The sequence below is a fragment of the Podarcis gaigeae genome, assembly GCF_964106915.1.
Source record: "Podarcis gaigeae genome assembly, chromosome: 3".
NCBI lineage: Eukaryota > Metazoa > Chordata > Lepidosauria > Squamata > Lacertidae > Podarcis > Podarcis gaigeae.
Window position 1 is genome coordinate 97,249,717 of NC_139680.1, and position 18,114 is coordinate 97,267,830.

General features: G+C 43.1%; 1 protein-coding gene across 1 annotated transcript; it reads left to right on the forward strand.

Moving 5' to 3' along the window:
* The first annotated feature begins 5,336 nt into the window (after positions 1-5,336).
* On the forward strand, positions 5,337-15,843 carry SLC30A1 (solute carrier family 30 member 1). Its single transcript, XM_083731809.1, has 2 exons — positions 5,337-6,258; positions 10,286-15,843. The coding sequence occupies exons 1-2, from the start codon at positions 5,664-5,666 to the stop codon at positions 11,182-11,184; spliced, it is 1,494 nt and encodes a 497-aa protein (XP_083587935.1). The 5' UTR covers positions 5,337-5,663; the 3' UTR covers positions 11,185-15,843.
* The last annotated feature ends 2,271 nt before the right edge of the window (positions 15,844-18,114 follow it).

Here is an 18,114-nt window from a genome sequence, read left to right on the forward strand (position 1 = left end):
TGTCACTTTGTATTTGTGAAGAGGCTTTCAGCAGCATGTTTGAACCTGAAGTTTCCACAGCCAAACAAAAACTTTGCAACAGCCACATCATGCTGGCTCCAAGTGTAAAATCTTGACATTTTGATTCAATAGGCAACACAATCAAACCAGCAGAAGATAGAATTAGCTAGTGTGTCCTTTAATCTAAAGTAACCACAAGCAATTGTGTTGCTACATAGATAGCAGCCTCAGTAGCAAGAAATATCACAGAGCAGTTGGCTAAGAATCTGTGCATAAAGGGAAGCCCTGCTGCAGCAGTCTCCAAACAATTTATCCTCTCATTAAGATACATTGGACTACTCAAGAGTAAACTGCTCTAATAGTTCTAACCATTGCAATGTCTCTTCTCAACTGCTGCTTTTTGGAATAGTAATGGCAAAAGTTGGTTTGAGGGACCTTCCATTCCATTATAAACATAATGGTTGGAATAACTGAATCAGCAGGTTCCACTGCCAGACGACCTTGGAATTAACTGCCACAATTCAAGTGTGGACTATTCACTGAGGAGATTTAATCTACTGAGACTGTCTGAGAAGAATGGCATTTGGGAAACAGGCAACTTTTAATATCCTTAAAATGAAATGGTGCAAGACGTTGAAGCACTGGCAGTGTAAACAGGCAGTTAATTTTGGAATTTGATTATTGGCTATGCTGAAATATATTCTCAAGACATCCCTCTTGTGGAGGAACCACAGATCACTAAACAATTGCCGGTTGTCAATCCTTCATAAACCCCCAAATTCATGAAAGTTACCTCTAAAGTTATGAAAGAAAGGAGGTAGTAATAAAATGAAAATGATAAAGTATTGGTGATTCTTGAAAGCATGCTGTAGCAATGCCAACAGTGGTGAGCTAATATAGCATAAAGCTATATTAGCTGTTATGTCAGCTGTGATACTTGGCTTTCGTTAAAACAACAAGTATGACCAAATAAGATTTCACCCATCCCATGTACCTTCCAGAGGAGATATCCAAAATGGAAAAGAAATGCTTTTTCTGGGCATCACAAGCCCCCAGGCAGAATTACACATCCCAAGGGCCAAATTCCAATAACAGCCTTATGCTGGGGATGGTTTGATTTCTGTTGAGACTTATGGCTAAGATAAAAATGGTCGGCTGGCTGGTTGATTAAATTCTGGTAGAACAATTATTGTATAACCTAGGTTGTTCAGAGCAGGGTGGCAATCTGAATGGTGACTGAATCAATCAGTTTAATGCCTAAACTATAAGTGGTGGCTGTGAAATCTGCGAGTCCTACCAGATTCATGGACACTTTACAGATAGCTCCATGTGCAATATAGGATTTCCAGACCTTCACAAACATGTTTCAGAGGAAGATTTTACGGCTGTCACAATATCCAGCACAAGATGGGTGCCTCATCAGGGCCTGTTACACTGAGATGGGAGCGCTGGTGTATTTGTTTTAGCGTCTGTATTGTCAAAGCCTGGATGTCATGAACCAATTGTGCATCATAAGGCAAGCTGGCCAGAGATGGATGGGCATTGACTGTGCGTACAACGCAAGCTGATATAAACTCAAGTAGGTGTGGTAGGTGGTGTCCATACGGCTAGGAGAACGTGCATTGCTTTGCCAGGAGAGGTGACAACATGGAAATGTGTGGGCATTTGGGATTCTTAGTAGCTTTGGCATTGTTTGTTATTTGGAGGATTCGCCTTATCAACCAAGAGACGAAAAGCAGGACCTTCAATGCTTTGGGCAGGCTGCTATCTAGGGAGGCCTGAGCACAGGAGAACACAAGCCAAGATCTTTTGTAAGGTCCCAAAGTGGTAAATATGACTAGGAATGGTTTGCCCCTCCACCCTGCCATATCCCTTGTGGTGTGGGCGAGTCTTGCTCACTTATTTGGATGTTGTGGAGAGGCTGTGAGCGGGTTAAATAACACGAGTGTTTTGTGGCCACCCTAAAGGGCGAGCAAGATCTATTGTTACATAAGGAGCCACAATACTCTTTGGGCGATCTTGGGCCAGTCGTGTTTTTTCCCCCGCACGACCTACATCGCAAGAGGATGATGAGGCAAGAGATATGTAGGCACCCCCGAGGCAGGGGAGCCTAGAAATGTAAGGAAATGTGTTGTTGTTGCTATTGTTTTTGCTTTTGACGCACACGGGGACATCGCTACACGGGAAGCGTTGCCCTTGGGTGTTGCGAAGGGGAAGAGAGCGGTGTATCGCGTGCGCACTGACAGGTTCACACATGCCCCAACGCCCTCCTCACACTCGTCCCGCGTACGGGCGCGGCTGCCAAGAGCGGGAGGGTCAAGCTGTCAGTATCGCCGAGGCACATGATGCACATGTAAGAATGTAATATATTTTTATATGAACCTAAGGTTGTTTTTTTAAAAAAAGATTGTTCAGGTACACTTGGCTGGAGGGTAGCAAAACAATCAGTAGCAAAACAATCATAAAATTTGTCACTTTGTATTTGTGAAGAGGCTTTCAGCAGCATGTTTGAACCTGAAGTTTCCACAGCCAAACAAAAACTTTGCAACAGCCACATCATGCTGGCTCCAAGTGTAAAATCTTGACATTTTGATTCAATAGGCAACACAATCAAACCAGCAGAAGATAGAATTAGCTAGTGTGTCCTTTAATCTAAAGTAACCACAAGCAATTGTGTTGCTACATAGATAGCAGCCTCAGTAGCAAGAAATATCACAGAGCAGTTGGCTAAGAATCTGTGCATAAAGGGAAGCCCTGCTGCAGCAGTCTCCAAACAATTTATCCTCTCATTAAGATACATTGGACTACTCAAGAGTAAACTGCTCTAATAGTTCTAACCATTGCAATGTCTCTTCTCAACTGCTGCTTTTTGGAATAGTAATGGCAAAAGTTGGTTTGAGGGACCTTCCATTCCATTATAAACATAATGGTTGGAATAACTGAATCAGCAGGTTCCACTGCCAGACGACCTTGGAATTAACTGCCACAATTCAAGTGTGGACTATTCACTGAGGAGATTTAATCTACTGAGACTGTCTGAGAAGAATGGCATTTGGGAAACAGGCAACTTTTAATATCCTTAAAATGAAATGGTGCAAGACGTTGAAGCACTGGCAGTGTAAACAGGCAGTTAATTTTGGAATTTGATTATTGGCTATGCTGAAATATATTCTCAAGACATCCCTCTTGTGGAGGAACCACAGATCACTAAACAATTGCCGGTTGTCAATCCTTCATAAACCCCCAAATTCATGAAAGTTACCTCTAAAGTTATGAAAGAAAGGAGGTAGTAATAAAATGAAAATGATAAAGTATTGGTGATTCTTGAAAGCATGCTGTAGCAATGCCAACAGTGGTGAGCTAATATAGCATAAAGCTATATTAGCTGTTATGTCAGCTGTGATACTTGGCTTTCGTTAAAACAACAAGTATGACCAAATAAGATTTCACCCATCCCATGTACCTTCCAGAGGAGATATCCAAAATGGAAAAGAAATGCTTTTTCTGGGCATCACAAGCCCCCAGGCAGAATTACACATCCCAAGGGCCAAATTCCAATAACAGCCTTATGCTGGGGATGGTTTGATTTCTGTTGAGACTTATGGCTAAGATAAAAATGGTCGGCTGGCTGGTTGATTAAATTCTGGTAGAACAATTATTGTATAACCTAGGTTGTTCAGAGCAGGGTGGCAATCTGAATGGTGACTGAATCAATCAGTTTAATGCCTAAACTATAAGTGGTGGCTGTGAAATCTGCGAGTCCTACCAGATTCATGGACACTTTACAGATAGCTCCATGTGCAATATAGGATTTCCAGACCTTCACAAACATGTTTCAGAGGAAGATTTTACGGCTGTCACAATATCCAGCACAAGATGGGTGCCTCATCAGGGCCTGTTACACTGAGATGGGAGCGCTGGTGTATTTGTTTTAGCGTCTGTATTGTCAAAGCCTGGATGTCATGAACCAATTGTGCATCATAAGGCAAGCTGGCCAGAGATGGATGGGCATTGACTGTGCGTACAACGCAAGCTGATATAAACTCAAGTAGGTGTGGTAGGTGGTGTCCATACGGCTAGGAGAACGTGCATTGCTTTGCCAGGAGAGGTGACAACATGGAAATGTGTGGGCATTTGGGATTCTTAGTAGCTTTGGCATTGTTTGTTATTTGGAGGATTCGCCTTATCAACCAAGAGACGAAAAGCAGGACCTTCAATGCTTTGGGCAGGCTGCTATCTAGGGAGGCCTGAGCACAGGAGAACACAAGCCAAGATCTTTTGTAAGGTCCCAAAGTGGTAAATATGACTAGGAATGGTTTGCCCCTCCACCCTGCCATATCCCTTGTGGTGTGGGCGAGTCTTGCTCACTTATTTGGATGTTGTGGAGAGGCTGTGAGCGGGTTAAATAACACGAGTGTTTTGTGGCCACCCTAAAGGGCGAGCAAGATCTATTGTTACATAAGGAGCCACAATACTCTTTGGGCGATCTTGGGCCAGTCGTGTTTTTTCCCCCGCACGACCTACATCGCAAGAGGATGATGAGGCAAGAGATATGTAGGCACCCCCGAGGCAGGGGAGCCTAGAAATGTAAGGAAATGTGTTGTTGTTGCTATTGTTTTTGCTTTTGACGCACACGGGGACATCGCTACACGGGAAGCGTTGCCCTTGGGTGTTGCGAAGGGGAAGAGAGCGGTGTATCGCGTGCGCACTGACAGGTTCACACATGCCCCAACGCCCTCCTCACACTCGTCCCGCGTACGGGCGCGGCTGCCAAGAGCGGGAGGGTCAAGCTGTCAGTATCGCCGAGGCGGAAAGGGGAAGCTCGGGCCGGGTGTAAAAGAGCCGCTGTGAGGTAAATGCCGCGTTCCACTGGTGGGCCGTGTGGAAAACCGGGGCGATGCGCGCGGGTGGGGGAGGGAGGGGCGGGGCGAAGGAGGAAGAAGGCTCTTCTGTTCCTTCAGCGCAACCACGTTTTGCACCAGTCCCGAAAAAAAATGACTCTTTCGGAGGCGGAGGCAGAACGGAGCGAGGAGCGGAAAGCCAAGGCTGATAGGCTGCCGCACACCGCGGCTGACCGCGTCCCCCCAATCGAAACCAGCGCCACGCCCCCCGAGGCCGCGCCCCCGCCCCCCCAGACGAAGCCGGAGGTTCAGCGGGCGAATCGCGAAGCCGCGTGTAGGCGTGGCGGTTGGGACTGGTCGCGAGGCCGTCTGGGTGCCAATCAGCTCGCGGGGAGGCGTGACCGGTCCCCGCCCGGTTGCCGGGGCCGCCGCCAATGAGCGAGCCGGCGGTGGGCGGGCCCTGGCGGCGGGCGGCGCGGTTGCCGGGAGCCGTCGCCAATGAGGAGGCCCCGAGTGGGCGGGCCCGCGCGGCGGGCGGCTCTGGGGTTCCGTGTGGAAAGGAGTGCGAGGGGGTTCGGGTGCAAAGTTTAGTTTCAAACCGTCTGCAAAGAACGGCGGTGTCGCTGCTGCTGGTTCTCCTTCGGCAGACGGAGACGGCGGCCGAGGAGAGCGGAAGCAAAGGAGCCGGAGCGTCGACAGCCTGAAGCGGCCGAGGCGCAGTCGAAGAGCCGGCGGCCGCCGTTCCCCCACCTCCCTCGGCGACAGCGGCCGCTTCGTGGGCGCCGCCTGGGTCCCGCCGGGTCCGCTCCGTCTCGGGCGAAGATGGGCGCGGAGGCTCCGGTCCGGCGCCGGCACGGGTGCCGCCGGGCGCGCCTGATGTGCATGCTGGCGCTGACCTTCCTCTTCTTCGTGGTGGAGGTGGCGGTGAGCCGCGTGACGGATTCGCTGGCCATGCTGTCGGACTCCTTCCACATGCTGTCGGACGTGATGGCGCTGGTGGTGGCGCTGGTGGCCGTGCGCTTCGCCGAGCGCACCCGCGCCACCAAGAAGAACACCTTCGGCTGGGTGCGCGCCGAGGTGATGGGCGCGCTGGTCAACGCCGTCTTCCTGACCGCGCTCTGCTTCACCATCCTGCTCGAGGCCATCGAGCGCTTCACCGAGCCCAACGAGATCAAGCAGCCCTGGGTGGTCATCGGCGTCGGCGCCGCGGGGCTCCTGGTCAACGTCCTGGGGCTCTGTCTCTTCCACCAGCACGGCGGCGGAGGAGGAGGTCACGGCCACTCGCACGGAGGAGGAGGGGGCCACCGGCGCCGGGGCAAGGCAGAGCAGCCTCCCGGAGAGCGGCAGAAAGAGGAGGAGACCAACACCCTGGTGGACAATTTCAGCAGCTTCAATGGAGTCAGCCTGGAGAAGCTAGGTGAGCTGGGGTGTGTGTGGGGGCGAGCAGGCCTCCCCTTTGCCCGGGGATGCCTGGCTTCTCCCAGGCACAGCCCCAAATATGAGGGGTACCCCGAAGCGGTTGGAGCCTCCATCAGAATCAGGTTATTGGGCTGAACAGGTCTTTAATATTCCCACTAAGCTGATGGCCTGGCAATATTTCTAGTCTGCACAAGAGCTTGTAAGCAGCACTTCTAAGCAGACATTTGCATTCTGTAGGTTCAAAGATAAAATGAAACTGCCTTTTCATAAGGAGTTGCACACTTCAGATCTTGTAGTCCTGGTGGTGGTCGTTGTCATCGGTGCATAATCTGCTTCCTATTGTAACTTGGTTCCATTTAAAGACCTGGCAAAAGAGGAAGTGCTTCTAGCTACTGGAAACCAATACCATGCAAAGGCTTTGGGTGTAGATCAAGGAATGTCAAGGAGCTCATTCTGCCCATCAGGAATGTTGGGAAGGCAGTTAACAGAAGCTGCTGCAGCACCCATTCGTTCTGTTTTATGGAAGGACCCCTTTGTACAGAACAGCAACACACCTTACTTTATAGCATAAGTACCTTGAATTCCCTACATGACAGCCACCATTAAGCTTTCGCAGAATGCAAGGAAAGGGACTACTGCAGTGCTTTTTAAATTTCTTACCTTTAGAGTCCCCTTCTCAAGATGTCTGCTGAGACAACCTAGCATGTCTACCTTTGAACCTTGCAGAGGAGTCTGATGCAAATCTTAAAGCACATAAGTCAGGTCAGGTATGCCTTCCATCCTACGTTCATTAAAAGTATGACTTTAGGAACCATAAGATCCTGTGACCATGCATTGCAGGGGAAATTCAGTAGTGGTGGACAAGCTGCTACAGAGGAAGTTACTGCTGTTAATGTTCTTGCCACTGAGAAACCCTTGGGCTTCCCAGAACAGTTTTGACAACTGAGGTACTACATTTAGTCTTCTTTCTTTTACAGCTTGATGAAGGAAACTTTATATCCTATAGCACAATTTGGGCTCATGGGGAAATCTGCAGAACCCACTATGTAAGGGTTAACACGTTGCATTAAAGTAGACAGAGTGGCAAAGCTCACAGGAAGCTGCAGCTTCTGTTAACTGCCCTCCCAACATTCCTGATGAGCAGAATGAACTCTACTGACTCCTGATCTACACCCAAAGCCTTTGCATGGTATTGGTTCCAGTAACTAGAAGCACTTCCTCTTTTGCCAGGTCTTTAAATGGAGCAAAGTTGCAGTAGGAAGCATATTATCCATAGATGACAATGATCATGACTATAGATGTCGAATGTAAAATTCCTTATGAAAAAGCAGTTTTGTTTTATTTCTGATCATACAGAATACAGTATCTGTTTATAAGTGTTGCTTATAGCTCTTCTACATACTTGAAATATTGCAAAATCATCAGTGTAGTCAGAATATTAAAGACCTATTCAGCCCAATATTTTCCTGGGATAGTACCAAAATAAAAGTGGAGTGGTACAAATCTTTACATTGTTGCTCATTGCTATGTCAGCTGAACTACTTCAATCTGCTTTGGTATTCTTGCTTAATTTTGTTTTCATTAAAGCTTTTATCATTAGTAATTTGGTTTTTGTAAAAAAATGAAAATAAAGGCCCTATGTATTTGGACAGTCATCTCTTAATTTCAGGCCACTGGAACTCATAATTGATCCTAGCAACATCTCAGATGAAAGAATTTGTTATGTACTGTAGAAATAAATGGGAATATATGACAACACACTACATTTAATATAATTTTAGTTTATGCCAGTAAATTATTTTACATCTCTATTTCATGTTTTAATAGGGAGTCAGTGCTAGGATAATAGTCAGACGGCATATTATGACACCTGGTAGGATCTGGCCAAGTAGTTGTATGGCAAAGTTCCCTTTCATAGAGAAGTGGACTGACTTCTCTCTTTTTGTCTCTAGAGGGTGCATGTCTTATTTCTACAGCCCACCAGTCATCCTCAGTATTGACACCTAGGTAGCACACTGTTGTTCCTCTAGGGCTGTATGTGGCCCAGAGTTTTCCACTGACGCTAGTCCATACAGTTGAAGGATGATTAGCTGTCAACAGACTACACAGCTATATTTTCTTTACTGAACTGCAGGTGAATGGAATTAAATAAATTTTTAAAAAGTTATTCCAAGCATGGCAAACCTTGTATGTCCATGTATAGTAAGGATTTTAAGTTGAACGTAAGTTTTGCAAAATACTAGTGGGGCATAAACTTAGTCTGGCAATAGTTGGAGGTGATAAATGTTAGGCTTGGCAGGGCGAGACTGTCACAATTAGGCAATACGCTGGCTTATTCACTGAGCTTTATTTCTTGGTGCAAAACAGGAAGGAGGATTTCTTGAGTAGTTCCTATAGTTGCAGATCATGAAGCCTAAAAGTGTTATATCAGTGTGCTTAGTTCATATCTTAAGCATATACCTGTTAGCAGGCCTTGACTTTCTGCTACTTTTAAAAGCTGTCTTTTTTTAGTATGCATGAACATAACTCTTGAACTCACTTGAGGATGCTACTTCTGGGACTTGTAAAGTACATTATATAGGTGGAGTTTACCTGGTGAAACAAGTGTGGGAGTTGTGATGGTTTCCAGTTCTACCGGTTATATTGGTGAAATCACCAGGCAAAATTTTGCTCACAGTTGGTATCCATGCGTGAATATCTCAGAAACCTTTTTGCAGTTCACAAAAAGAAACATCTCCTTTGATGTAATGGCTGGTTTGTATTGGCAAACCCATTTGTGTGATATTCTAGTGTGAGAACAATTGCTTGTGTCAAAAAGCTGCAGAGAGGTTTCTCAAAACTACTAGTATCTGGGACAGTCTCTTTTATTTGAATCAGAATTGAGGGCACACTCGTAAAGGAGGATAGGTGCATGTATGTTTCAATAAAATTCAAAGTTGGAATAAATTCCAGTGCAAAATAATACTTGCATAACAAAGGCTGCAGTAACTGCATTTGACTTCATACAGTCTTGACAGATGCCACTCTTTTTTGATAGACACCACCTGCCATTGTAGTGACATGGCTTCTCTGCCATTTCATTGTGGACATGTAGGCATGTATAAGCTGCTTCATATCTGTGACATGATTTTTCATGGTAGTGACATATTTCAACTGATGGTACCTGTTGTGCAGACTGGAGCTTTATTTTTTGTAAAATATGAAATGTCTCACTTCTCTCCCCATTCCTTGCTGCACACAGACTGCATGCTCCTTTAACCTTCCCTCCCTTTCCACCCAATCTTACTGAATCATTACCTAATTTAATAAAACAATACATAAGAGCTAGTGTAGTGTTGTGATTCTGAACTTAGAAGCCTCCATTCAATTCTTAGCTCTGCCACCATCAATCCACCCTCTCTCAGCTGGCTCCCTTGTAATACAGATACAATAGTGACCTACTTTAGTGTTATAATAAGGAATACTGAGAATACATGGAGTCCTTTGAATGCTCTGAATCAGTGTTTCTAGATTGCAAGTCAGAAGCTATAGCTGGGGCATGCACCCAATCTAGACTAGCAGTAATACCACCATTTTGTTGTTTTTATCCTCTTGGGTTAGGATATTACCCCCCCCCCCAAATGAGAAGAGCAGAAAGGTGGTTATATTATTAAAATATTAATATTTATTGGGATTCCTTATTACAGGTTGCTGTTAAAAGTGGGTCTGTGATCTGAAAAGACGTCTTCTCTCTATAGTGTTTGAAAAACCACTGACTTGGTTGCTCTAACAAGTCATTATTCTGTAATGCGGTGTGTGTATTCTAGTGGTTCCAAAACTCTACAAAGAGAACTGCCTTCTATAACTCCCCTCCTCCAAATATTACATTATCCCCATTGCCTTGGCTGGGGAGGGCGGGGTATAAATAAATTATTATTATTATTATTATTATTATTATTATTATTATTATTATTATTATTATTATTGCTAGCAGTCTGTTAACCCACCCCACAATCCATGTAACAATGTTGCTCTTGTGTTTGCAGGTGATGGGGCAAAAGAGAACCAAATGGAACTTCAGCCAAATGGGAATATTGATAATGACACCTCTCTGGACATGGAACCTGACGAAGACACTAGTGGTCAACTCAATATGCGTGGAGTATTTCTTCATGTTCTTGGAGATGCCCTGGGCTCCGTTATTGTTGTGGTGAATGCTTTAGTATTTTACGCTTACTGGACTCCTTGCCCTAAGGATGGGCCCTGTATTAACCCGTGTATCAATGACGATTGTGCAGAAAACATTACTCAGTTGTCTAGTAGAATGAATGCAACTGAGTTATGGAAAATTCCTGTAGCTGGTCCCTGCTGGGTTCTATATTTAGATCCTGCATTGTGTCTCATAATGGTTTGCATTCTGCTCTATACAACTTACCCACTTCTTAAAGAATCCGCCCTTATCCTTTTGCAAACTGTTCCGAAACAAATTGATATTCGTTCTCTAAATGCAAAACTCCGCAAACTGGAAGAAGTTGAAGCTGTCCATGAATTGCATGTTTGGCAACTGGCAGGAAGCAGGATCATTGGCACTGCTCACATTAAATTTAAGGACCCAGAAACGTACCTGAAAGTCGCGAAGGATATTAAAGAGATATTTCATGATGAAGGGATACACGCAACAACCATACAGCCTGAGTTTACTATTGGGGAGGCTGTAACCAAATGTGAACTTCCCTGCAGAACCCAGTGTGCTCTGAAGCAGTGTTGTGGAACTACGGAAAAGACTAGTGCAAAGAAGACCGATAAGTCCCCTTCCGTTTCTATTTCTTTCTCTGAAATAGCCATTGACTCTTCACAACACAAAACCAGGAGGACTAAATCAGAGTGTATACCTGCTGTAAAGCTTGGGGAAGATCCTAACAAACAATTTGAATCGTCTTTGTAATTCCCAAAGTTGTGCTGAGTGAAGTCTGCATTCAACCACAGGTTGATTTTGAGAAGAAAGACTAGCATTAAAGAGACAAGTTGCAAAGTATTGTAATTGTTGAAATCCCTGTTCTGGTCACAACACTTAAATCTAGGCTGCCTGTTTGAAAGGATATAATTGTGCCGTCCCAACACAATATGTGCTTGTGTTAACTTTTAGTTGAATTGCACCGAAAAGTTTACAGATGCTTCAACAACTCTGGAGAACCAGTATCAACATTTCTGCCAAGATGCTTTTTTTTTTTTTGGATTAAAAATTAAAATTGAGTTCTTCAGCAACCCATTTCTCCATTTGGAAATCAGTATGTGTTAGAGAAATCCAGGAAGAAGCCTTTCTACTTATTGTGTGTGTGAATGTGAATGTTTTACAAACCATAAAGAAAGGAAGCCAAAGTTGGCAGAATTATTTTTTTAAGGTAGACTATTTGAGGAATTTTTTCCCTTGTACATGAAAAAGTGAACCCTATTTCATGTAGGTTATACTCCATAGTATTAGTAGTAGCATCTTAAAACATATCTAGTACTGGTTTATTAAAAAAACAAACCCTGTTTTTGTGTTTTACTGGGGGCCTAATGAAAAATGGCTGCTTTGAAAATAGGATTTGTAAAAGATATGCATATCCACATGACTGTAAGGATAACTTTTAAGACAGAAATTGACCAGTCCTTTTAAAGGCATCTCAGTTTGTGCATTCCCCAATTGTATAGGTTTAAGAATTTGTTAAGAACACCTTACTTTCAAGTAAATTTATGCCAGAACTAGAAACAGCTGATATTTGTCATTGCGGTGTCATCTATGGCTTGCCGAAATGGAAGGGTAAATATTGTCTGGATTACATCTAATTTTGAGTTAAAAGAATGTTTTTTACTTTTTTTAAAAAAACACCATGGAATTTAGCAGTGTATAAACATTAATATATTCTCATTTGATTTATTTCATGATGAGCCGTGATGAGCCATTTTACCCAATGTGCAGCTGAAATGCATTCTTTTTAACACAATACAGGCAGCTGCTTCATGAAGCAACTGTTACAACTTACTAAGCTGTTTCAAATCAACCTCCTCAACCTGGTGCCTTCCAGATGCTTTGAACTGCAACTCCCCTCTGCTCCAATCAACATGGCAGTGGCCAGGGGTGATGAGTTTTACTCCAAAACCACCAGGAGGGCATCAGGTTGGAGAAGGATATAGCACACCTTGGCTTATTGTGACATGAGTGAGCTTTGAGACTCAGCTGTGAAGAGACCAGAAGCTTTCATATCCACTTTTGATCAATTGCAGCTGTTCAGTTCATCCAAAATCAATAATAATTATTAAATAAGATGTGGTTGAAACAAATCAACTTCAAACTATGGGTTATGAAGCAGGCTTTTTTCAACAAATCATAGTTTATCCACAGTTTGGGTTTTGGATATAATGGTGAATTGTGCTCAATTGAAGCTAATAAAACAAAAACAAAACCAGAAGTGAAAGCTTTTGACCTCCTTGTAGCCACACAGAGGAGCAGCAGGAGCTTGAGACTATTTGGGCCTTCTTCCTATCAATAAACCATGGCTTATTGTGACATCTGAACTCCACCAGTCAATTCTCATAACCTACACATTTTGTGTAGTGAAGGCATGTGTTGGAGCAAATTCTAGCCTACTTCAAACTTTTTTGCTCTTTGGTGTTGAGGAGCAATTAGTTGAGGAGCAATTAGCTACCTGTTCAGAAATGGAATTGCTGCACAAATTTGTGGATTGCAGTCAAGCCACTTGGCTAATCCTCTTAAAATCATCCACCTTAGTTCTATTGAAGTTGCAGAGGCTAATCTTATGTTGAATGCAAGGATGCTAGCCAATAGGTTTCTGGATCTCAACTAGCCTTTACCTGTTCTTGATCAATTCAAAATAGAGCTAATTCTTAAATCAGAGGTGGCATTAATGCTGACTATTTCTAAAGCATTTTTAAGAGCCCTTATTGGAAGTCTTTATGGGACTGCAAAATTTCCTTATATATTTTAGTTATTCCAACAGTTGATTTATGTACAATTGCTGTAGAACCAGGAAAGAGGACTGTTGAGGTCTTCCTTATGCATTGCTACTTTACCTTTTTTGGGGGGGGGGAGTGTAATTTGCATTGTTTAAATGCAGGCTCTTTTATTATATGGCTATTTAGGTTTGTTCCCCAACTTCAAAATGGAAAGTCACTAATTTGTCATTCTTGACATGGAATTGCAAACAAAGCAAGTGATCAGTGGCTTCCACTCTGCACCTCCTGCTCAGCAGTGTTGCAGTCAAACCTCATTTTTTTCAGAACAAAATTATTCTGTTAACAAGCTGTAAAGTGTTGGAAAGGTGTATTTGTGAAATGATCAAATACATCTACCTTTGCCTTCTGGGCTCTTTGTTATAAAGGCCACTTGTTTGTTAATACTCCGAGTTTGTCCCCCACATATTATTGCACGCATGTAAAAACTGCTGTACAATTCTCATGGAGCTGTATTTTAATAAGATTTTTTCAGCTGCTTTTCTTTCACATTGACATGGCTAGATTGGTATAGCTGGGAACGGGCAGGCATATATTGATGGACAGGCAGAAAAGCTACAATAATACTGTAAATTCTGGATTTTGAAGCCAAGGTTTCCTATCTTTTTAGTGCTAGAAGTATGAGCTTGATCACTCTCTGTCTCTCCCTCCCTCCCTCTTTTTAAAATGTGTGTGGCCTATATCCCACATAGTAAACATTCTAGTTCAATAGAGTCTCACTTTTAACTTCATCTGTCCCCTGATGGGCCAATTTTATTTTATTTTTAAATTTCTGGGTTAGTATACTTTGCAATATGGTAATAGCTTTTTTCAAAGACTGCTGCGTCTCTCTAAAGCACAAACTTTGACTCTCATATTGAGTTTGCACTGCAGTGGTAAGGGAGAAAAGCAGCTAATTGTGTACCAGGTGTGGTCCTGATTATTATTATTATTACTATTATTATTATTATGCAATAGCTTGGCTTTTACAACAGAATATGTTGTGTTCATCTCTGCTTTTGCAGGTAAGGTTTCCGGTATATCAGCTGTCTTAGGTACGTTTGGAAAAAATGGAACAGCTGGATTACCTCCAAACTACAGGAGACATTTTTTGTACTTGATTGTATATGAAAATATTGAAGCCAGTTTTGCAAATTCTTGTATAAGGTAGTATTTTTCTCCTGAATGCTAGTGGTGTTGAAGGCTGTTCCATGTAGATAAAAGTAATTAACACACTGTGCTCAGGACATGCATTCGTGGTGAAGTGGCTATGCCAGTTTATTCTGCTGAAGTTTTGCAGCGAAAACTAACCATAGCTTTCTGGGATATTGCAATGAACAGAGTGCTAAGCCACCTCACATTACAAGTTTCATTGTGAAAACACACTGTTGTATTCACTGACTGTTAATATATGAAGCTGCTCAAAGAGATTTGAAATGATTGAACACTTAGGGTCTGTTTGCTGCATCACGAAATATTTGTAGAACCAACTTCTAATACAAAGGGTGGTATTCAGCCTTTTACTCAAGAAATTAAAGGACATAGCTTAGTAATGCCCACTAATTTCAGTGGGACTATTCTGAGCAAAACGTCGAATACTACCCAAATAAATTACCTATACAAAACAAAACTGAGTGTTTAACAGTGGTACCTAAAGTTCTGGAGAATGTTTCAAAACCACTTAAAGTGCTGGAAGCAAGTAGTGCTGAAGATGTATTTGTTATGTTATAAAATCTGCTCACCCCCCCCCACTCTCCCAGCCTCTGCGCACCTCTAACTCTTGCTGTATGCAAATAAAGTTTCTGTTCAGAGACTCTTTAAGAGCACTGAGAGCAGCTCTGGCACTGACTCCACTGAGGTAATGGGAAACTGTTTAGACTAGAATGCACTTTCTGACTTTTCTCATTGATGCGGCGGGGAATGATCTTTAACACTACATCCTCTGCTTTTTGACTTTTTAAGTTTCTCGTGAAAGGAGTATTATGTATTTAAGGGTATTAAGTACAATATTTAAATATGCTGCTTTAATTTCATAACAGCATCGATGTAGCCTTCTGGGACTCTGGCTTATGTTTACAAAACAATTATTGAATATTACAGTGAATATTCTATTTTGGTTCTATCTTGCACCATTGCTTCACCTCTTGGTGGACTGAAAGGTACTATAATGCTTCATGTGCCTGAAATAAGAACATATGTGACAGATTTTTTTTTTTTTTGTAAGCCAAATGCAGCCTTACTTATAACAGGAGCTTTCATACCTCTGTGATCCTGGGTTTGTCATTAAAATGCCTGTGTGAAGAACACTTCCATGTCTTACAAATGTGTGAGCCTGATTTTTTCCCCCTCCCCCACTTGCGCTCTCTCTGTGTTAAGTGTTCTTGGGCTTAGTCTCCAAACCCTTACGCTCAGTGGTAGCTAGAGAGGCATCTCTCAAATTCTATGGGTCGTATTCGAAACCAATGCTTCAGAGACATAATTGGCATATCTGTATCTTGCGACATCATGCCAGTGACAACAGGCTTCTGCTAAACCAGTTATGACTCTGTGTTTCCTTGCATAAAACCTGAAAACTGAAAAGGAAATAAATGTTGCTGTATAAAACATGAAACTTGGCAGGGGACTTTGTTTCTCTTTTAAACATACCTTCACTTACTGAAATTGATTTGGTAACATCAAAAACATTTCTAACTGGAGGTTTGGCTAAATGAATTTGTTCACAGTGGGGTGTGTGGGTGTGTAATGCAAGGTTAGTTTAAGTAGAGTTCTGAGACTTGAGATCTGGCTAACAAGGGCCCAGTTTTTCACCAAATCTCAAGCCCCAGGCCAGTTAGGGAGCATAGGTCTAGAAATGCTTTCACACCTAATCTGGCTGCTAGGGCTGTGCACATGTTGCTACAGTCAGAAAATCAAGAAGCAGCAGAATCTAGATCAAATCTTCACCTCCCTGATTCTGAACAGCTTATCAAGTCTACCCACCATGCAATTAGTTCTGTGCATAGTTTTATCAGGAGTGCACTAGCTAGAAAGTCCATAAAATAAAATTGTGTAGCATTAATATGTAGTTGCTGACATCTCTAGTAGTTGCAGTGCCTATATGCAAATTTCTGCTGGCTCAAAGGTTGCACCAAGCAGCCTTTGGTTACAGAAGAACTAAAAGGAAAAGCAAGTTCTTGTTGTCTGTCACAAAGCCTGTTAAGAGAGAAGCCCATAAACATTTTGTTGAAGTCCTAATTTTGCCAAGGCTAAAATGGGAGGAAGACTTGGGCAGATCAAAGGCAGAAGAGATTAAACACTGCCACACAGGTCTTCAGCGTGTCTTTAAAGTGTCCATAAAGGAAATTATCCAGGGAAGCAAAAACTTTAAAAAATCTCATGGATCACACAGCTGGGTATATGAAAGAGCAATGAAGACATAAACTGCTTTGGGAAAATCTTGTTCTTCCCCTTGGAATTACACATGTTTTTCGCTTGTGATGCAAGAGGTCTAACATTCTTGCTTCAACTTTAAAGCACCTGCTGTTCTTGTTTCTGGAAAATGCAACTACTTTGGTCGATACAAATATAGGCTGGGGTGGGTTTCTTTGTTTAGACCCCAAGCGCTTTGTTTTCGAATGTCTGTAGTCGGACACTAGAAAACCTCTACAAACATTTTATAGACTGACCTCCGGAGCAGAGCATTCATTTGCATATAGGTGGCTAGTAAAAACCTTGACTTGATCCCGCCTTGACGAGTTCAGTGACATGCTTCAGTGCATTCTTCATAGACCCTTCCCTTGTATAGAATTGGCACCTGCATCTTGGAGCAGCTGTCCGGGCAGCATGCATTGTGCACTCCTTCCGAAATGTAGATGCATAAATTAAGTTAAATCCATATGGATTTGATGTCTACACATTGGCTTAAAGCCTCTGTGTCATTTCGCCACAGTGCTCCCTGCTTCTGAAGATTATCCGGGTGGGAGAATCATTTGGTGGGAAATGTGCTATTATTACTAGTTTGGCTGCGGGAGAACTGGGGCCAGCTCTGCCATTAGGCAGAACGAGATTGCTACCTTAGCTCAATTTTTGAGTGCTACGAAAGTGCAGAAAGTTGTATTTTGACTGTGAGGGTGGGGTAAGATGCACTAGGGATTTTCTGCCTCGGGTGCTAAAATAACTTAGCTGGTTTTGGGCACTCTGAGCTTTGACTGGGGGAGGGATATCATTTATTGCAGGGCCTCAGGCAGCAAAATCTATTGGGCTAGTCACGAAGGAAACAGAAGTGAATACCAGTTTAACAGTTGGCTTTTACAATCTGTGTGAAACAACTAGACCAGAAGTACCGAAACTTTTTTCAAAGGGGGCAGATTTGATGAAGTGAACATGCGTGAGGGCTGACCAAAGTTGTTGAGTTTTTTTAAGGATTGAAGTTGCTGAGTTTTTTTACCATGGGCGATGGATTTAATTGACCGGCGGGCCGAATTAGGCCCCCAAAACGGACTTTGGGCATGCCTGAACTAGACTCATGGGCTGAAGGTGCTTTTGCCTCTTGTTTTGGCAGCAGCCCTTCATGCTGTAAGGGAAAACATTTTTCAAAAGGAAAGCAGCCTTTGGTTTAGCACTAAGATTCAATCTTAATTTTTTTAAATAAAAAAAGCTCAGAAATCCACTGGCTACCACAGACCGTTTGGTTTGCCTGAACTGGCCGCATGTATCTCAGCCCAGGTGTTCAATATGAGCGGCTGTGTGTCCCAGTAAGTGAGGACCGGATATACTTTTCTCACAGTTTATGAAATGCCACTGGGTGAAACTGAGGCCTGGTCTACTCGTGAGGCAGAGGAGCTCGGAGGTGGGAGAACAGAATGCTCCACTAGATTACTGGTGCAGAATTCCATATTTGCAT